General features: G+C 27.1%; 1 protein-coding gene across 1 annotated transcript in view; it reads left to right on the top strand.

Annotated features, from left to right (window-relative positions):
* Window positions 1–23,100, top strand: part of LOC111630039 — a 39,528-nt gene that overhangs the window by 5,055 nt on the left and 11,373 nt on the right. Inside the window, exons 4-17 of the mRNA XM_023374043.1 lie at window positions 2,678–2,729; window positions 2,802–2,909; window positions 3,024–3,069; window positions 6,118–6,176; window positions 6,264–6,299; window positions 7,028–7,080; window positions 7,152–7,212; window positions 11,564–11,692; window positions 12,777–12,985; window positions 13,059–13,104; window positions 13,544–13,606; window positions 13,682–13,741; window positions 14,907–14,989; window positions 15,127–15,193. Coding sequence (XP_023229811.1) covers window positions 2,678–2,729; window positions 2,802–2,909; window positions 3,024–3,069; window positions 6,118–6,176; window positions 6,264–6,299; window positions 7,028–7,080; window positions 7,152–7,212; window positions 11,564–11,692; window positions 12,777–12,985; window positions 13,059–13,104; window positions 13,544–13,606; window positions 13,682–13,741; window positions 14,907–14,989; window positions 15,127–15,193 — 1,072 coding nt within the window. The remainder of the gene's footprint in view (window positions 1–2,677; window positions 2,730–2,801; window positions 2,910–3,023; window positions 3,070–6,117; window positions 6,177–6,263; window positions 6,300–7,027; window positions 7,081–7,151; window positions 7,213–11,563; window positions 11,693–12,776; window positions 12,986–13,058; window positions 13,105–13,543; window positions 13,607–13,681; window positions 13,742–14,906; window positions 14,990–15,126; window positions 15,194–23,100) is intronic.

The following is a 23,100-nucleotide window of genomic DNA, read 5'->3' as shown; positions in this document are numbered from 1 at the left end:
TTAAAGTTATACTATACCTTAATATGATTAAACAAACAAAAATTAATTCATTTCACAATTGCATATTTGGAATCATGTATAATTCCATGTTTCGTTTTTACAATATAAAATTTGTATTGTAAAAATGAATTTTACTTTAAAAAAATTACTTAAGTAGTAAAGTTTGTTTCGGTGGTACCTTGTACTTTTTAATTCATTCCAGGAGGCTGTTTGAACTCTGAATTGTTCAAAATCCAAACCAATTTTTTCCGTTAGAAATAATGGAAAGTCAATCTGTTTCCAGACCCTAAATCAGGGGTGGCTGACAGTTTTTGCCCCCATGCCAAATTGGAAAGAAAACTTTTTTCACAAGCCGAACCAGAGGCTGTCCTAGGAAGATTTTGAGGTGGTGCGAGATCTCATTGTGGTGTCATCCCGTAGAGACTAAATTGTACATAGAGATTACAGATGCATTTTTCGCATTATCATGCTTTATCAATGTTCTACGCTGTACTTACGAGATTTGTAATGGAGGGTTAACTCTAAACGCACACTGAGTTGTTGTTGACCTTTTTTTTTAGGCGTTAGAATTTTTCACTGATCTATTCTGACTTGAGTACCTAATATTGAAAGATTGATCGCAGGCCACATAAATTCATTAGACGGGCTGGATCTGGCCCACGGGCCGTATGTTGGCCATGCCTGCCCTAAATGATACCCATTTCAATAAACTTAAAACAGCAAATACACATAATTTAAGGTTAAAATAACACAACTAAATGCCCTAATAATAAATTAAAATGTGAAAACAAATAAAATACATAAATGATGTAAAATAAAATGAAAATTGCATTTATTGGTTGTGCACCATAAATTTTGGTGTCTTAAACATGGCTACCAGATCCTATTATTATGCTTTGCAATAAGTTTCTTTTTCACATTAATGGTAAATAATACAACCTTCCTCTTACACTTCATTGTTTCCATATGCTTTTTGGATACCTTAGTTAATAAGTAAAGGTTATTTTGAGTTGAATAGAAATCTGTTTAATTTTAACAACTGTTCTTATTTAACATAGATGTGTGATTTAATTAAAACAGTTCTGAAATTTAAGACATTATTTCTAATGTGAGATTATATTCTTTCTTTAGAAGCTTATTTTAAACTTCACATTTTGTTCTATAAAATTGAGTTGGAATGTCTTTGAATAAAAAGCATATCAGACATATTATGCTTTGAGTTTTTTAAAGGATATAACATTGTAGAAACAGTAAAAACTTTGTAATATGAAAATGTTTTTGAACTTTGAACATGTCAAATATGGTTTAAAAAAGTTCTATTTGGGAAATTTTGAATTAAAGATCACAAACCATATGGGGGGCCTTTCGTTTTGTAACCTAGTAATGGAACATAAACTGTCAAAGAAGAAAAATTTCAGGAAGAAATTGTTAAAAATTTTTTCACTGTATGCGCAATTGAAACTTTGAGGCATCATTCAAACTGATGCATTTGAAGTTAGTTGTTTAAAGTGTCAGGTATCACTGTATTATTTGTGTCAAATGATTCATCATTGGTTTTTATATAAATAATGTTTTCTATATTTTATATAAAAATTAGACCTTTTCTCTGATTTAAAATTATTGTAATTAGCATTTGATATTTTTTTATAATTTGATCATTTTTAACTAATTTCAGATTGATATCACTATCACTGCAATAAAATATTTCATTTATTTGAAATGAAGATAAAATTTTAATTATGTTGCTACAGATAGCATCAAATATATATACAGTCGACCCCCCTATAACACGGTAGATACGTTCCAGTTTTTATGAATCCATTTTCTACGAGTCCAGCCAATCACAGCCCGGCACGTATGCAGTTTACGGGCTATGGTTGTTTGAAAGGTTTTCTTCCATAAAATTAATTGATTCTAGACTAATTCGACTCAACATTTCCAAAATACGTATAATTTTTTGGGAATAATCCATATAAACTATGCTATAAACAAAAAATTGTAGGATTACTTACCGAGTGTGCACCGTTCAACTATTCCATTGCTTAAGTTTGTTTTCGTCATGGAGTGGTGCATCGAATGGTGGGCATGTGCTTCCTGATAAATTTTTTTTTTTTGCGAAAAATTCGCTGAATTTGGAGACATCATTAATATAAATATAATTTTTATGGACGTTAAATAATAAATGGTTTTTAGTAGGTCCACTGCTCGTTTAAACTCAACAGTTTGTACAATATCCNAGACATCATTAATATAAATATAATTTTTATGGACGTTAAATAATAAATGGTTTTTAGTAGGTCCACTGCTCGTTTAAACTCAACAGTTTGTACAATATCCACTATTGGTCTAGATTCTACCAATCCTGTCGTGACACGAGTCAGCGATGACGTTTTACTGAATTATACGAGTTTTTTTAGCATGTTTGTATGAATACTGTTGCAATTTTTTTGCCGTGATATAGGAATCCGAATTATAGGAACCCTTGTTATAGGGGGTCAACTGTATTTGCTATTATTTGAATGTGATTAAATCATTGTCAATTTTTTAATACTAAACTATACTTATTACTTAAAATTTGTAATAATAATATAAGTTATCAAATATAAAATGAGTGTAACAAGTAAATAGCAATGTATATTTTACAAAAATTAACTTTTATTGTTTGAATTCATTAAAGGTTATCATCAGCCATTTGTGACTGTATTAATATTGTGAAGGAAAATAAGAAGGTTTCTTTTTTAAATATTTATTTATTTTTACTTTTGTCAATATTTGTAGCCATATTAATATTGCTAATTTAGGTCCATCATAGCCAAGGAAAAGGAAGATTATTTCTTCGTATTGCTATGATGAAGAAAATTTTGTATAAGACCTTGGAGTATTTTTTACATAACAATGACAATATTCAGGTAAAATATTCAAATATTTTAAATTCTAAACTATACATGTATGCATAACATTAATCAAAACTATTTCACTTATTAATTCATTTTAATTAATTAAACATTAAATCTTATTTCTAGTTAGCATATGAAAAAGATTCAATTATGTGTGATGAAATCTTATCAGGTAATAAAATTATGCTTTTTAATTTAACTAGGTTATCATTTTATAAAAAATTGGATTGGAATAATAAAAATATTTTATTATTTAATTGAATAAAAATTTTTTAATCATAAAGAGAATGTAAAATGTCAAACTGTCCATATAACAACATCAATGATTGACACTTTTAAGGTAACATATTTATAAACGAACTTGTACAATTTTATTGTGTAAAGCTAAGACTGTATTTTGTTTTTCCTATAATACATGAAGTTATGCCATATTTAGAAGTTACAAATTAGAAAATCATAATTATTTTTCTGCAAAAAAAATTAATAAACTATATTTTTTAAATAATTGACACTTGAGAACCTAGTGATTGTCAGACATTTCCCCAATAATTAACACAGTTCACATCATTACAGACAGACATGTTAAACAACAAGATTTCCAATTAAAAAGATATTTTAATGAATTATGCTTTTGAGATGTATTATCACTTCAACCTAGATTTTAAACATCTCTGTAAAACATGGAGAAAAAGTTATCTTTATAATAAGAATATTGAGCTGTTGACTAAACATTATTACAAATGAGCAATTATTTATTGTGACATTATTACAATGCTGGGCTGCAATTTTTAATCATATTTTTTAATTTATTTAACTTAAAATATATGCTCTTTACCTCAAATTAGTAGTCACTTGCTCCTGTACATCATACTTCTCCTTTAACAATAGAATTGTGCCTGTCATCTGTCTAACACCTTTCAGGGGAAATTTTTAAATTAAAATAACATGACTTTTGTTTTTCATCGGAAGTTCATATATAGTTAATTGGGGCCTCCTGTCCCTAAGGTTTCCATATCTGTCTTATCTTTTATCTATCTACCTCCATTCTCAAGATTAAGGACAGACAGACATATGGACAAATGACAGTGGGCATTTATAGGTCTACAATTTCAAAAAATTGCAGCCCAATAAGAAAACAGTAGCAATTCTAATTTCTAGAGATAGAAAATTAACTAACACAAACTAGAGAAAACTGTAGGCCTACTTGGGCCTGCTTAATTTATATTATACACAGAAAGGGAAACATTGAAACTTAATTCTCTAGGCCCCAGATTTGGTTCAGCTAAAATTTTTATAATGTTTCTGTAATGACATTTCAGTGGTTCAGAAATTTTATTCTGAATCATTGAAATATTATTGCAATCAGCATAATATTTTTAATTATTTTTCACAATTGAAAGCTCTGTTAAAATCCATGTGGAAACCTGAAGATTGGTTTATTCTGAGAAAATCCGACTTTTAGCTTCCATTTCTTCTATAAGATCATGAAAACAGATTTCAGCTGCTGCTATCATGAAGTGTTACTTTAAATCTGAACTTGAAACACCATTTAGAGTTTGAAGCTTGGACCTATCTTCATGATTGGCCCTATTTTTCTTTCAATTGGATTTTTTCCAGAGGATTTATACACCAAAAAATCTGGAATGAAACCAGAAGGAAATATCTTAACAAAAAAAAAAAACCATTAATTGAGAAAGTTTATCCAGTGTTTGACATCTAAAGTCAAACATTGGTGAGATACAGATATTGAAACTGATAATTGACACTATATGTTTTTTGCCTTAAATAGTTATTTGCATCTTTAGGCAGTATTTTTAAATAATTTTTCACTATTTAAATTATGGAAATAAAGTAAAACATTTTAAAAAAACATTTAACAACAATTAGATGTAAATGGATTTTCTTTGCTTTGCTCCTTAACAAAAAATTAAGGTCTTCTAGCTTCACATACAAGCTACAACTAAAATGCCTTTTACCACATCTCTCTCTCTAATGATCAAAAACTGAACTACATCAAATCACTTAGTAGTAATAAAAATAATTTAGGACTGCTAATACAGTCTAATGTTAATAATAATGTTAATAATGTTTAAAGCATCATTTACTAGGAATTTTAGTATTATTTATCAATCACTGGGTCTAAGTCAAACACTGGTGCCATATTTCGTTTGGGATAACAGCTGCCCCAAACAAACAACACTGCTCCAAGAGAAAAGAGCCACCAACATAATACTAAAAAAAAATAAAATAATTACCCTAGTTTAAATTTAAATGTTTTTAGGTTTTTTTTCTTATTGCTTTATTTTCAAAATTCTTTGGCAAAGTCAAACTTGCTTATGCCTTTGTCTAATTATTCTTAACGCTTTTGAAGCAGATAGCTTTTTTAATTTATGTGGAAATGTGTGTGTGGAGTTTTTGCTGTAAATTCTGTACTGAAATAAATTTAAAATAAATCTAATAATGACTAATTAGTCAAAACAGAAAGATGACTAATGTAATTTACAAAATTGATAAATGAGTAAATATCTGTAATGAGGCTTTATCACTCTATCTAGTAATCACTTATGCAATTTTACAGTTATTACAGCTATTACATTACAGATATTTATTTGTTTATCAATTTTGTGAATTGTAATAATAAGGGCTAAATGTTTTACATAAAATAAGACTAATATATTCTGAAATTTTGTAGAATTTGTAGAAACAGGCACTCTCAAAATACTCCTGATTTGGAAAAATGTGAAATTAATTTTGTTACTTATTATTCCTAATATTTTACAGGATCTGACATTGTATGTGATAGTTATATTAATTTTCTGAAAATTTTATTTATATGACTCTGCCAAAATATATTTCTTTATTGTCACTTTTTAAATTGATGTCTTAGATTTTTAGTAATTATTTTGCCCAAGTAATTTTCATTATTATATAAAATCGCAATTTCATAAAGACTTTTACATTATTATTTAATAATATAATTGAATAAAATGTCATCACTTACTTAACATTCCTTAAACCATTAACTGTATTGNTCAATATATATATATATATATATATATATATATATTTAGAGATTGTCAGATAATTATTGTATGGTTGAAAGCTGTTAATTAAAATTAAAAGTTTTAATTCATTATATAAAAAAATACTGTGTTTGAAATTTTTATATTCCAATTAAGACATTGAACAAAATTATTTTAAAATTTATTATTAATTTCAGAGATTTTTCTTTCATTGATATATGAAGTAAATAATGTAAAATTCAAATTGACATTAAAGGTAAAAAAGTTACAATTTTTCTGTAACACTTTCCATTGTTTAACATATATATATAAAAATAGATAAATGCAAACTTTTAATTTTTAGAATGCAAGTTTTCTTGATGAAACATGGCAACTTGGAGTAAGTAAAATTTGCATAGAGTATTTGTTTTGCTACTTTATTATATATTACATTCATTCATAAAAATTTTATAATCATTATACAGATATAGTTTATAATTATAAATGTTTTTGATCTTCACATAATTCCAGAAAAACAACCAATATTATTGCCCAATATTGTATAACAATTGACTTTAAGATTCTTTTTTTTTTTTCTATTTTATATTTATACTCTCTATAAAATTATAAAAATGTGCAGAAATTAGAGTTTCTATAAGTGAGAAGCAGTTATCAAAATTTTTTTAATGTTATTTTATGACATCTTTTAGAAGCTTTTTAAAATATTTTAAAATTAACACTGATATTATTTGCACTATTAAAACATTATTTGTTTTAACATTGTAGATAACTATTATTTACTTAATAATTGTATTTGGAATAATTACATTTTATTTTTCAAATTAAAAACATGAAAAATGGATGTGATGTAAATTTACTTCTCTGAAAACTGCACTTGTAATAAACCACAGTACAACTGAAAATGTTTGATAATTAAAATTGTACTGAATGTTAAAGTCCAAATAGTAGTACTGTGATATAAATTCTTATATTTAAAAATATGTAAAATAAATTATATATAATAATTTTTATATATCAAATTATTACATTAATATAAGTAATAATGTATTTATTGTGTGAACATATTTCTCCATATCAACTCTTAAAATTTTATGATTTGTTTTTTAGGTATATAAAATGTATGAATTTGTTCCATGCAAAGATTTGGGAATGAGTTTAGGGTAATTATTTTTATAATTCTAAAGTATAAATTTAGTGCTGAAACTGAAGTTTAAAAATGAAATATTTTTAGGTTTGTTAAAGGAAGGCCAATTGTTGTCAATGTCGAAAAAGGAAGTGTTGCTGCTGAAGATGTAAATATGTAACATTAATAAATACTTATTTCTTTTTAAATTTTTAATTATTGAGATAAATACTTATAAAAACGTATAAATATTAAAGAAAACATGTATAAACAAGAATAGTATAAAATGGCATGTTCTTTGAAAATAAATGATTTGTTAGAGAACAGCAAAGCATTTTAAGGAAAATTAATATTCAGAGTGATTTGTTCAAAAAAATGGATGCTATGAGTGTAGTTAAGTACAAAATGTTTTTGGTAATGTCTTACTGATATCTGAACGATATTAAATTTTTGATTAATATTATAAAAAATTAAAAACAATTTAGTTTACTATTAATTTCTACAAATTGAATTCTAGGAGATCTTTATTCTTTAATCATCTTTTCTTTTATATATCTTCCCTTTCTATCCTCTCTTTCTATGTCATGGTTATTTAAAGGAATCTTGAGAATGTGAATTTCATCTAAACAAGCTAGATTGTTGTTACAAAAATTTAACGTCTTTGCATTTTACCTTTATCAGATGTTACTTTTTGTTTATAATAAATACAATGATAATGAAATATGACTAATATGAAATGTCTAAATGCTGCTTAGACATTTTGTTATCTATGTTTTGAACACAATAACTTTTTCAGTCATTTTTAATTTCTGAGCAAATTTAAATATACGGTATTGTATATACTTATAATATAGCATAGTTAGGTTTCGTGGTAAGTGCTAGATTTTTTTATACTTGGTACCTGTTTGATAGTAAATAAACTTCCTGAGTTTTATAAGAATAAGTAATGAAGGTGATCTTGTGATGTTGGCTAAACTTTATTCTGTTATTGATGAAGTATGGCCTAAGAAGAATGGATGTAAGAATTGCTGTTTTTAATTATATACTACATAACTAATTAACACCCTATTCAAATCATCAACAGTTGTATGTTTGAAGTAGTAAAGGTGTCAGTCTGTTGATCTGGGACCCGGGATTAAATCCAGGCAAACAATTTTATGAATTTTTCATAGATGTCCCAGAAATGTTAGGTCTTGACTTTCACCACCCAGATATCCTCACTGTGGATATTACTGAATCCATAACTGATCTGGAAAAAAGCCTATTAGTGTTCACAGAACAGAAAGAGTAAAAAAACCACAAATTCTTCAGAATACTTTGTAAGCACCTAAACATTTGTTTTGTCACTTTATATTATTAAAAAGTTTGATGTATCTAGTACAAAATGGAGACAATAATTTTTTTTATCTCAGTTGACACAAAAAAGTATTTTGTATTCATTTATGCTTTAGAAGGATAATGTAAGATTATAAGGAAATCTTTCCTTATAATCTTATAATCTTATAAGGAATAATCTGACATAATTATAAGGAAATCTTTCTAATTATGTCAGATTAAATATTCCCAGAGAAAATTACTTTTTCAAGCTAGCTTAAGGTAATTATCATCAATGATTTTAATTTAATATAATGATTTATAATTAGCAATAACTAATTCTTGATTAATTTTTTAAAAATATTTAAAATATCGTAAAAAGTAACAGTCTGAATAATCACAGTTACATTATGATAACCATTTCACACAAACAAAGATTCAGTCTTTTTCAACCTTTCAGGCTTCTAGAAGGATGGTAATATACTGTATGATTTAGCTTTAACTTTCAGACCAATGATTCATTTCTCTCTCTCTCTTATTTTAGATGTTTGTGCATATAGAAATTTCTGTTTTATAATAATAATAATAATGAACTAAATTATTAATACATCTTTATGTCTAACTAAAAATTGGCATTTTAAATTTAAAAATTTCCATGCATAAATTATATTTCGTCTAAATACAGATAGATCTGAATAATTTTTTCAATAACATGTCAAACTACTTATTGATATTGATTGTTGTTATTGGGTAAATACTGGTGATTATAATTAAAGTATATCTATTCAACACTTTCCAGAGAGAGATTTAGCAGTCTAAATGCAACCAAATCTGCAGTTTAAATGCTGCAGCCAAATTTAGATATAAAAAAATGGTCACTACTATTCAATGTCATTAGCTGTGATGGCCATTGTGAAGACCCCATAAAGTGGTTCACAGCCCTGATATCATATGCAGTGACGCAGTTGATACCCTTTTATGAAAGGAGTGAAATATCATGTGTTGGGTGGAGAGGGCACTGAGGCAGGACTCTGTTTATGTGAAACTTTTATTGGAGTAAAGTAAGACTTGCAATAATTCCACAGATACCCTCAGGGTACAAATTAAGTTTTTAGATCAGTCTCTACTGGATTCTGTGAGGAATTCTCGAAACTGATTTATGCTGATGATTGTTCCTTGATTGACAGCCCTGGTTAAGTTTTGTTCAGTGGAACTTATTAGGTTACTTTAGCTTAGCAGTTGACAGTTGGTCACTCAAAAGTACAGATCAGGAGCTTTTGTTGGAAAAATGCTTGAAAAACTTCTGACAGGGGCTATACTAAAAGAACATGACAAACAGAGAACTAGAACTTTTGTGAAAATTACTGGATCTTAGAGAAAGAATGGATATGTTTGTAGAAAAGAACCAGAGAATGGATCTTTGCAAAATGACTGGTCTTTCTGAAAGAACTAACATCCTTGGTCTCAATTCCTCATCCACACTTTCCATTTGGTCTCTACATATTTCCATGTATAACTTGAGACCAATTCATGCTGCAGGAAAGGTTGATAAATGATAATTCATTTATTATGACACTGAATTCAGATACCAACAAGAGATGGTTGATCTCAGGACTTACATTGTTTATTCATTCTTTTATTATTTTACAAAATATTTCTGTCTGTCTCTCTATCTTATTTTCTATAAAAAAAAAAATTAAATGTTGACAAATTTAATGAGCTCAGATTTAATCTGGAACCTTACACCATCATCTTACTGGAACATACATTTCTTGTGAAATTGTTTCATGAAAATAATGGCAATGCTGCAGCTGCATTTTGAGATCTTTACTGTTTAAAGAATTTATACTGAAGACCATTGACTCCACTAATTTTCAGGATAATGATCACTTGATTTAAGAAAATTGGATTCTTGGAAGTTCAGTCTTGTTGAGGTTGCAAACCTATCACTTTACAAGTCATTGAAGATGTTATCATAGCTGTTGTTGAACAGTCAATGAATAATGTTGCGGATTTGTATAGTGTATGCACAGTGTCACAGTAGTTGGATATCTCCTATGATACAGTGTGGAATGTATTGAAAAAATTGCAATATTATTTGAATATAATCAGCTACAACTGGCAGTTGCTTACCACTGATGGGAATTGAACTTTGCATTGATCTTCCTTGCTAGAATGGAAGTGGATGGGTTGTGACTATGGAAGATTACATGAAGGGACAAGGCACACTTTTACCTCAGTAAACAGTGAATGCTTGAAAATATCACATTTGGGCCACAGAAAACTCTCATGTTTCCAACAGATTCCACTGCACTTACCTAAAGTTAGTCTGGTGTTGATTCATAGCCACATTTATCCTTGGATTATTCTTCTTCAAAAAAGCCCAATGGATCTATGACATGTTCTATGATAGCCCAGATATATCAAGAGATGTTCAACACTTTTGTTGTACACCAATTACAGCAGTAACAATGCCTTGAGTCAACTATTTTCATGCATAATGCTTCCTCATATTAGATGCTTTAGAATATAGCAGTTGCTGTGGCAACATTCTACTGATAACAGAGTGACTAGTGATACATTTCCTACTGCCTGACCACTTTGTTTTTTAGATGTTAATCTGTATAATTTTTGATTGTGAGGATGCTTAAAAAGTGTGGTTTATCAAGGACATGTTGCAGATTTGAAGCTTTGAAATACAGTATCACATAGCAAATAAAATTTTTGTTGTTTTCATTGTCAAAAATACCATACTGGTGAGTTTTATGTTGTCATAGTAGCAGTATCAACTTTTTTATGGAAATGTTTTCTGCAAGTCTTGAAATGCTGCCATGCCAGATTTTGTTGCATTTAAACTGCTAAATATCTCTCTAGACAACATCGACTAGGGATATTTTAATTACAATCACCTAGTGTATAATGTATATGTTGAGTTTATATTTTGTATGTTATTTTTTATTAATAAAGTCTATACTTGAATAAATGAATTGGTAGTAAATTATTGAGTTTGTAAACATTATTTTCTCGAATAGTTTCATTAAAAATTCAAATTTAATATAATTTAGATAAATTTTTAATATTTTGTTTTTTTATAGTCAAATTTGTAATTAAAAGATAAAATATCTTGTTTAATATATATATATATATATTTATATTAAAGTTTAAATATGCATGATGTTAAAAAATATGTAATTCAAATATTTCAGGATCAGATTGAAGTAGGAGATATGTTAGATGAGTTATATGGAAAGCCACTCTATGGCTGTAGAAAAGGAATGATATCTTCTTTATTAAATACTTTTCAAGGATTGCCTATTTATATATGTGTTGTAAAGGTAATAAAAGTTTTTGTGGATTATTTATAATCTGTTGTAATGAATGGATATTAATTTTTTAAATTATCAAGTTAAAATAGAATTATTTAGTTTCTGTTAATAAACATTGAAGATGAAATGAATGTTTATATTGAAAATCAGTGTTTGATATGTTATATTTGCATTTTATATTATTCTCTATGTATGGAATCTTACAGAAGATAAGAGTAAATATACTGAATTTTAAAACAATGTGTTTAAAAGGAAGATATAACAAAAATATTTTAAAGTATATATAATTTAAAACAAAAAATTTTTAATATATACAATTCTGTTTTTGTAACTATTTCTATTCAGTATGAAGAAATTGAAAGTAAAATGATGGCATAACCAATCACTAATATGAAATTGTGTAAAAGTTTCTGTAGTTTTAGTATAACTTTATCACAGTAATGTATATAACATAATTTTAAATTTTCAGTATTTATTTTTTATTACTGAGTGATCATTACATGCAAAAACATATGACTTGCTTGTATTTTGTGACTTCAGTACAGCACAGAAACTGAAAGGCAATGAGATTGAGGCTTTTCTGCAATGTTTAGCAGTGCTGCAGAGTAGTGTCTTAAGGGGTAACTAGTGTGAACATTAACTCCTTCTAGTGCTGAAACAATGTATTAGAAGGACTATTTATAAAACATTTTTGTACCCCTGAGGCCTCTAGAACATGCTGTAAAAATGTTGCCACTAACTTCCAGAATACCCTGTATAGCATGAGTGTTTTGTACAAATAAAATGTTTGTTGCTTGCAGCACCAAAAATGCCATTTTGGAGAATTTTGGTAATTTTTGTTTTTTGGAAATGTTTTCTGCATATTCTGTAATGTCATCATATTAAATTTGGTTGCATTTGGACTGCTAAATATCTCTAGAAAGCATTGAATAGATGTATTTTACTTACGACCACATTGCATGTATTGTTTTAATGTTAACACAATGAAATACTCTTTGTATATTAATATTATTATTTGTTTCATATTGTTAATATTTTATTATTATAAGCTGCTATATGTATTTTTCATATAAATCAGTATATTTCATTACAGTGCTTATTTTGGAATGGCTACATTTTTCCGCCTTTACGTCAGCATTTAATGCAGTTACATCTTAATGTTAATCAAATTGAAGAAAAGTTTCATCGTACATTAATAAAATTATCAGAACTTCAAGACAAAAATTTGGATTGTAAATTACCTCTCAATTCTCAATTGTCAAGACACGATAAAAGTGATATTTTTGAAAGAGAAACAGTGAGGTTGGATTATTTTTTTTTAATTCTAAACTTGATATATTAAGTATTTTAAACTAATCAGATATTAATACTTTAGTTCTGGTTATTCTGTTGTGTTTTTGGGGTGTGAAGTTGTTGGACAAGTAAGTATGAAAATTATTGATGAAGTAATTAAAGTAAAATGTAATGTTCTTATAATAAAATAAAAAAATAATAGATTTATACAATTATAGTTTAAATTAGAAATATATTCAGCTTGTCTCATCCTAGAATAAACAAGATATAACTAAATAATCAGTCAATCATAATTGTTACATAGAATACATATATACAATAAATTATTCATAGTATATCTAATTTAATTTAATAATATGATTTGTCTTTGTTATAATTAAGTGAATACTATGTTAGCATTTACTATATTTTTTGGAATGAAAATGTGTGAATATTTGTAAATTGAAATAAACTTTCTGAAATATAAAATTATTCTGGTCTTGTCATATAGTTTTACTCTGTTTTGGCAGAACTTCAACTTTAATATAAATATCAATTTTGTTAATTTATAAAATTGCTTTCACACAGGACCATGGAATGGCTGAAATTGGGAAAGCAATTGATAAATTTCAGAACAGTCAAGATAAAAAGGTAATTTAAACTTTTAATATTATGTTATTAAAATATTCAATTATTTTTAATAAATAATTTTATATTATTTATAAGGAAGCATATTTTTATATAAAAGAAATAAGGATTATAGCTACAGAGAAATTAACCAATAAGGTGAGACTATATAAGTTAAATTTATCAATTTTATAAATAAATAAATAAATATTTATTTATTTATTTTTTATAATACAACAATACAATAATCATTTCATTTCATAAATAACATTGCAAAATATTGTTTATATAGAAAAGAAATCATATAATTATTTTCCAGTGAATACATATTCTTAGTTTATTTGTATGACTAATTACAGTAATAACTATATAGCTGATAAAGTTTTGAAGGAAACTTTATTTTCAGTTTTTCAATAATTAATAAGCTTTGAAAATATGTATTTTGATCAGTTGCCATTAGTTCTTTTTCAGTTTTTCTAGAAAAATTAAAATTATATTAGATTCCATTTTCTTATTTTCTATTTTTGCACTTTTTCTTTCTTTTCGAAGGAAAAAAGTAATGAAATTCTTCTATTTAAATGGTTTTTTTCTGTCTTATCAATATTCTATTCTGAAATTGGATTAAGATTTTACTAAAATATTTAGCTATATCTTTAGCCAAATATTATAAAAAGCACATTGTTTATGCTTATGAATTCCCTGACTTCTTCAGAAAAAATTTCCATTTATTATTATTATTTTTTTTTCATATGAACCATTTAAGCTGAAGTAAAAATTTGTATTTATTTGAGACTATCACTATAGTAAAAATAACTTAAAATGTGACTAGTGATAGTCACATTTTAAGTTATTTTTACTACATGGCAATATTTGCATTTCTTGAAAATGTTTATCAATTATAGATAAATAATGCTGTATAAATAATCCACTTTGATGCACAGTAGATTATTTATAAAGCATTATCTATAGATGTAGAAAAAAGTATTTTTTTTCTCTGTAGAAATTAAACATACATTTACTGAAGTGTATGCGATAGATAATATCAATGCTTAGTTTGTTATTCTGTTCATTTGCTATTGTCCAAATAGTTAGTACTAAGATTGATACAAAAGAATGAAAAACAATTAGCTCTACTTCTTTTCCGGCAATGTGAATATTTGAGCTATGTTGATACAGAATGACAGATCAACTCTTAACATTTCTAAATTGTACAATATACCTATTAAATAAACTTGTATAACTGCTCACAGTTCATTATAGCAAACAAATCAAGCATTGCTTTAGAGTTTGATTGCTTTGATAATTTATACTATATTATTTACAGAATATTGTGTCTAAGCATTATACAGAAATATCTTCTTGTGGAAGGAGGACAGATTTTACTAAATATTTTGCATTTATTGCAGGGTAAGAATTTCAAAGCAAATATTTTATTCAATATATAAATTTTTATAATAATGACAATGGAAAGTATTTATAGTATAATATATTAAAATTATTTGTGTTTAATAAATAATTATCACATAAATAATGTTTCTTTTCAGTGAAACTTTATGCACAATTGCTAAAAATTTTGTTTGTTATGTTTTTGAAGCATCAACTATAGAAGAGGTAAATTTTTTGATATGATGATTCATTCATAAAAATCAAATTTGATAATTAATAAATATTATAAAGTAAATATTTACAGACTATTCATTTTTTTATGTTTTATTTCTAGTCTAAAGTAATATTGAGTCATATCGGTAAGTTTTGTTTTAATTCTTGTAANAATAAATTTACATTTTTACTGTATTATATAACTAATTTGAAAACATTTTATGGTAATTGTATTTACATTAAGTTAAAACAGTAGTAAATAAATTTACTATTATTATTGATTTGATATAAATATGAGAAACAAATTAATCAAAAATAAAAATATATATATATCTGAATTATTATTTTTTCTTTAAATTGCTAAAAAAAATTCTAAATAATTGAATTTCCTACGTTACCTTTGACAGTATAAAATAATAAAATGTAAAGAAATACTTGCAGGTAAATTTATATTTTCACTTCCAGTTTTTATATTCAAGTTATCTACGAAAGTCATGCTAGAGTAAGGTTCAAAAAAACTAACAGTAGAGCTTGTTTACATTTATATTTATAAAGTATCATTGTATATTCTGATGCGACGGCCAAATGGCTGCGGCGAGTAAGGTTCGCCGCATTCGGTTCCGAGGACCCGGGACCGGCGTCACACCAGGCCCACCGCAGAATAAAAGGTGCTCAGGGAACAAAAAAGTTAAACTTGTTTTAATTGAATAATATTTTAACATTCTTTTATGAAAATTATTTTTTGACAGTTATTACATTCAATGCACACTCCTTTAATTATTGTAGAGGAAACATGTTTTTGAGTTTAAACAGTTTTTATTTTAATCTTTATGAGAAATTACAACTTTATAATAATTAGAAACAGTATCTTGTATTTCTTTTTCAAAGGATAATGTTTTAAAACTTATATCCAGTATGATATAACCTAGTTCATTTATTTTACTCTATTTAAATTTATTAAAAGAAATAATAAATAAACAAATTATTTATTAAATTGACGCTATTTTACATAAAGCATCTGTCCAAGTTCTTGAAAAAAAATTTTTTTTATAGATGGTTATTATATAGATGTTTGATTATAAACACTACTATATTAGATTAAACAAATAATTTTATGTATTTTTTATTTATACATTTATTCTATAGAAATTAAATTAAATTTCCGTAACACTGTAAGGGTTAATAGAATCATCTTTCTTTTTTGATTTTTCTCATATTTGTTTTTACTAATGTAAATTATTATTCTTTATAAAGTAAATTATTGCAAGAACTATAATAAATCATTAAGCACAATTTAAATGCTAAACATAAACTAATAATCATTCTATTTCTGCTAAAAACATTTTCTCAGAATTAATCAATACATAGGATGATTCAAAAATATCTTTACAACTTTGAAAGCATATACAATTTTAACAAGAAGTCTTACAGAATCAGTTGAGGCAATAATTTATAGCAAAACACATCAAAGTTTATCAAACAATTATTATGATTTGAGTGGCACTGTGGTATGACAAACATCCTACTTGAATTCAATTTTTTGCCAAACTCAAAGCAGTATAACTAATGTCTCTTAAGTACCTCTAATTGTAATTTAAGTTTTATCTCAGTGAAATTTGTAGGCAAGGTTGGCATAAACATTAGAATTTTAATGAAATCTCAGAAGAAAAATTAAGAAGTGTCAAATCTTGGGGAAAAGGTGCCATGTTATTGATCTTCCTCAACCAATTCACTGACCTGAGAAATGTTTATTAAGGAAATCTGGACAGCTGTACAATAGTGGGATGGTGCACTGTCTTGCTGAAAGTGCATGTGACCTTCTGTGTCATCATCCTTTAATAGTGAAATGAGAAAATTTTGTAACATATTGGATATACTAGAAAATTTTCTCACAATTCGTGATACTGTTGTTAGTGTCCTCATAGAAAAACAAGGGACTGTACACTTTATCTTTGCCAAGAGCACAAAACATTCACTTTAGGATTGTTGCAAACATTTTTCATAATTGCTTGTGGACATTTTAGGCTCCAAATTCTGTTGTGAGTGTTCACTATCACTGGATGACATGTCAATTCATTACTGAAAATAATGTCCAGGATTGTCTCATCTTCCTCAATCTGATGAAACATTTCTGCATTGCATGAGACAAACTTGATGCGATTTGCTACAAATTAACAAATCAAATGATTCTGTAAGTTTTCTGATTAAAATTCTCTGTTTTCAAACTTTTTGAATCGCTTCGTAATTTTATTTTAAATTATCACAACTTTAAAATTTTTCTGAAATTTAGTTTATTACAATATGCATTCCATGCATCATATATATCAATAAAACAAATGCACAAAGATTATAAAATTGTGCCATTAAAAATATAGACATTATATATTTTCTAAAGAAAGTTATGAGAAGCTCTAACAATGTTAAATATTGATTCAGATGTGATATTGTATGACATGTAAATTCAAAAAATATATATATATTTATAATCAAAACACTAAATATTAAATTATTTTTAGAAATAACTTCCTGTTATATTATATAATTTAAATTATATTAATGAAAAACTATTTTAAAGATTTTCACTCAACATTTCCATACACAATACTTTAATTCTTGTAACTATAAATAAAAATCATTATATAAAGAATTCATGATCTCAGGATTATCTTCTGTTTTGATGTATATAATTAATTGCTCAAATATTTGTACAGAATTAAGGTTATGTACAAAAGTTAATTAAAAAATAATTATATTTTACCTAAATATATTTTAATTTGAAATAACTTTTATTGTCTAAAAACTAGAGTATAAGTAAGAATAAAGTCTACTAATATAAAATAAGAATGAGAAGGTAAATAAATATTGTTATTATAAAAGAATTTATTGTAATTTATATTACTTTTTTCTAGTCATTAATTTGTTTATTTTTAAAATTTGTTTTCCTAATGATGATAATGCATTTAATTATGTTGTTATTGTCAATGTATTTTATAATCTCAGTTCTTCCTATGTAAAATATAATAAAAATTATTTTGTATTTATATTTACTGTTGATTTTGTATTTTAATTAATTATAAAACATACTGAAATGTTATATTTAAATTGATTAAAAGGCAATTATTTATACTTGTAAAATGTAATAAATTTACATTTTTACTGTATTATATAACTAATTTGAAAACATTTTATGGTAATTGTATTTACATTAAGTTAAAACAGTAGTAAATAAATTTACTATTATTATTGATTTGATATAAATATGAGAAACAAATTAATCAAAAATAAAAATATATATATATCTGAATTATTATTTTTTCTTTAAATTGCTAAAAAAAATTCTAAATAATTGAATTTCCTACGTTACCTTTGACAGTATAAAATAATAAAATGTAAAGAAATACTTGCAGGTAAATTTATATTTTCACTTCCAGTTTTTATATTCAAGTTATCTACGAAAGTCATGCTAGAGTAAGGTTCAAAAAAACTAACAGTAGAGCTTGTTTACATTTATATTTATAAAGTATCATTGTATATTCTGATGCGACGGCCAAATGGCTGCGGCGAGTAAGGTTCGCCGCATTCGGTTCCGAGGACCCGGGACCGGCGTCACACCAGGCCCACCGCAGAATAAAAGGTGCTCAGGGAACAAAAAAGTTAAACTTGTTTTAATTGAATAATATTTTAACATTCTTTTATGAAAATTATTTTTTGACAGTTATTACATTCAATGCACACTCCTTTAATTATTGTAGAGGAAACATGTTTTTGAGTTTAAACAGTTTTTATTTTAATCTTTATGAGAAATTACAACTTTATAATAATTAGAAACAGTATCTTGTATTTCTTTTTCAAAGGATAATGTTTTAAAACTTATATCCAGTATGATATAACCTAGTTCATTTATTTTACTCTATTTAAATTTATTAAAAGAAATAATAAATAAACAAATTATTTATTAAATTGACGCCGTTTTAATGTAGTTTAAATCCCTTAAAACTTCGATACAACATGCATTTTTTTTTTTTGTATTTTATTAAAACGATTTATATAACGAAACACTCATTTAAATCTCCTATAAAATTTATTTCGCAATTAGTTTGCAGAAATGTCGACAGATGGCGGTAAGTGCTTTCGGGCTTAATTTTAGTCCCATAATAATAAAACAAAAAGTAATTTTTTTTAATGAGCGAATTGTAAAAAAACTAATTAGAATTTATATACAAAATTAATTTTAATATAATTTTCCATTAATTTTTTTTCTTTTTTTCAAGCGCGCAATTGAAAAACCTGCAGTTTGATGAATTTATATTTACAGGATAACAAGCGAATATTCAAATTATTTTAACAAATATCTTAAGTGTAAGCCCGTGTAAATGATATATACAATTAATATCTGTTTTTTTTTTTTTTTTTTGTATCCTCGTCTAAATATTTTCTGAGCCATTGTCACGTGAGTCTTACGTCGAACGGAAGTTATTTGTCTGGTGTGAAAGCGAAAAAAGTTATCCAAAATGGCAGCCAAAAGAGGACCAAAAAAAAAATCCTTTACAAATTAGTCCGATTGTTAACCGACAGACGAAGCGTCATTAACCTACGACAGAAGGAAATTTCGTGCATTTATCGTTAATTTATGCAATTATTTTAACTACCCTTTCGTAATTTTGTGGTGATTTTTATGATTTATTTGTTTTTTCTTTTCTTTTCTTTTCAAAGAAGTATCTTCCTGCCGAAGAATGCTCTTTGATGTTAGTTTTTGCACAAATTTCTCTCATGCCGAGTCATTTTTTTTATATATAGTGAAATTTATTATAGAAATTATTTACCTTACTTAATTTTACTTTGAAATTTTAAGGGGTGGGCCACACGAGAACGTTATCCTGCGAGGAAAACTTTCCGGTAGACACTCGGAGCTTTGCGTGTATATCTAACAGTGATTATTAGGCGTTACCGCGCCATTTTTTCATTTAATTTTACTATCGTTTATGCAATAAAGGGATTACGATTAGCAATAAACTTTTAAAATCGTCGTGTAATTACCTCGGTTCCTGTATAAGAACATCGAGAGTGGACCCCTTTGTGTTTGTCTGAAATGCCGGATTATTGCGTGCGAAACTGTAAAATCGGATGCTTTGCTACCAAAAATGAATAATGGTACCCGACGAAACATCTGTATAATAGTTATAATCGGAGTGGCCCTAAGCTATAACGTATGACGGGCCCTTTCCTTCCACCAAATAATAATGGCCTACGCGTAAAAATATGACCTAAGCTACAGGTTATTCAGTTTATTACGCGCAAATTCTATCCCGGTTATAATGCCAGAATTATTTTATTTTTAATTATTTTGTTATCTGTCATACACGAGGATTTTTATACTCTAGTAACAAAATTTCGAAATTTAAGGTGATTTTTTTAAAGCATTAATTTGAATGAGAGCGAAAAAAATTACGTAGAAGCGCACGTTATACTAATAATAATAAAATGAGCACCCCTTAAGATGAGGTTAATTTTATTTAAAACGTAGAGGAAAATCTTTCTAGATTATAGAATAATAATTTTAAATCACGAAAAGGTATTTTATTCGTTATAATTTATCACGTTGTGACTATTCGAATGACTCTAAATAATAATAATAATAATAATAATACACTAATGTCGAATTGTTTCATTGATGGACAATTGAAATAGAAAGTTATCGTCGTGTACGATTAGGACCATTATGTTTAAGATGGTTTCAAATTGACATCACGCGTGAAACCAGTGGTGCGACTACGAAGGGAGGCATTCGTGTGGGTGCCATCAGATATTTTTACTGTAAAAAGGCAATAATTCCGCGTGGATGACGGATGATAGAGCCATCAGTACGTCTATTCTATTCGTCTACTACGACGAGGAACCCCCTATTTAGCGATTTATCAATACAACGCTATAAGGAACTTCGCTATTCTTATGTTGTTACCACGAAGAAACCCATATTGAATGGGTTTACTATGAAGAACTATCGAGGACTTTGTCGTCTTACAATACACTCGTAGGACTCCTTGTTGGTATCCGTCTACACGTTTAGGTAGGCGCCTTGCCTACTTAAATTCGATTTTCGTGTAGAAAAATTGATGGTTTGTCTGCCTGGAAGCGATGTAGTAATACCTAAACGGGTAATCGCCTATATCTTACCCGTTTAGGTAAGATATACGCGATTGCTTCCGGATAAAAATAAATGAAGAGAAATTAACTATATAAATCAAACTTACGACTTTATCTTCTTTTAGCTTCCAGGTACCTTCACACCTTCTCGAATTTCTTTCGTAAGCTTAAAGAATTGTATGATAATCTCCTTTGAAAATGTTCTCTTCTATTACATGCCAGACACGTAATATGTAAACATTTTTAATTATGTAAACAAAATTAATTAATTAATTACCTCGAGTAAAACCTGACTCCTAGCAGAAACTTAAGTGTATGTTAATTAGTGAATCTTTCTGGATGATGATCATCCAGATAGAGAAGTTCAAATATAATTATATAAGCCGTATTTTCTTAATATAAATACCTAACGAGTGTTTAGAATTCTTAATAATTCTCTAATTACGTAAGTAGATGAGTAGACTAATTGTAATGAAGTCCAACCTTACGGAGTTTAGAAAAGTCATTGAATAATTAATTATTTGTATTCCTTTCATTGTAATTAATACCGTTCAACAGGATTTATACACTCAATTTTCTTGTCAGTCGAACAATACTTCACGCTCCTCCCTCGTCCGAAACAAGAAATGTTGCCTCAATGGACAAGATTACTTACTTTAAACCATGGAACATCCCTCACGTTTTACCTTCGTCTCTAGCATTTAACGTCAAACATTGACGAAATTATTAACTGGAAGTGAGGAAAGCATCCACGTTTTTTTTTCTCCACACCAGGCTAAAATGCCATCGATTGTCGACATTATTTACTTTTCGACCAGGGGAAAGCCAGGAGACATCGAACCAATAAACAGGAGGAAATCCAAAAAATTGCCACATTCTTGTTAAATTATTCGTAACAGTTTCAAGTTTATTGTGCCGATTATCGTATCGAATACATATTTTTAAACATTCTTCTTTCTTTTCGTACGAAATTCTTTAATATATTAATAAGCAATTAAGGAAGAGAGAACGTATTGTTAAACATACGAGAATTAAGAAATTACAGAGAGTTTGGAAGTGTATTTTTTACTGTAAACTCTCAAATTTAGGATTATTTCTAGAAAATTTTCAGTTAGAAATGTCAACAGACGGGTGTGGAATCCGAAAATACCAAAACGACCCACACCATACATTCTCCTTTAGAATTTATGTTCTTCGGTGTCGGCTACGTTTGAACTCGGAACGTGATTTTATAAAGAAAATCTCTATAAATTGTAAGGTAAAGTATGTGAAATAATACGACTAAATAAACAATGGATGGATGCTGAAAGAAAAGATCACTTCTTATAGAAATATAATTTTCCAATAATTTTAAATATTTAAAAATTACATAATACAATTGACGTCATAATATAAAAGTCGGCCATATTTTTTTTTTCTCTTGTGTGGATGTATGAGATTATAGAGCCATAGACTGTAATTTACAACAAAATGTTAACATTTCGTTGTCTTGTTTATGGCTTCTCATATAAGTTATTTTATGATGACGTCAGAATATCACGATCGCTAGTGTAGAAACAGGTCCTGCCAGACTTTGTATTAAAGAGAATTTCAAGCCCCAAGCAACGATTATAAATGGGTAAATTCTGACCTGTTATCTGATGTAGTTAGCAAATTGTTTTCTCTCAGATTTAAGGGATAATGACATTTTATTTTAGAAATCGTCAGAATAACCTCTATCATTCTCATTCCAAAAAATATAAATGCCATTTTTGATTATTGGCTTAAATTATACG

The sequence above is a fragment of the Centruroides sculpturatus genome, unplaced genomic scaffold, assembly GCF_000671375.1.
Source record: "Centruroides sculpturatus isolate CEXI.00-Female unplaced genomic scaffold, Cexi_2.0 scaffold646, whole genome shotgun sequence".
NCBI classification, from domain to species: domain Eukaryota; kingdom Metazoa; phylum Arthropoda; class Arachnida; order Scorpiones; family Buthidae; genus Centruroides; species Centruroides sculpturatus.
The sequence above is the reverse complement of the archived record's forward strand: the minus strand, read 5'-3'. Positions and strand labels throughout refer to the sequence as shown.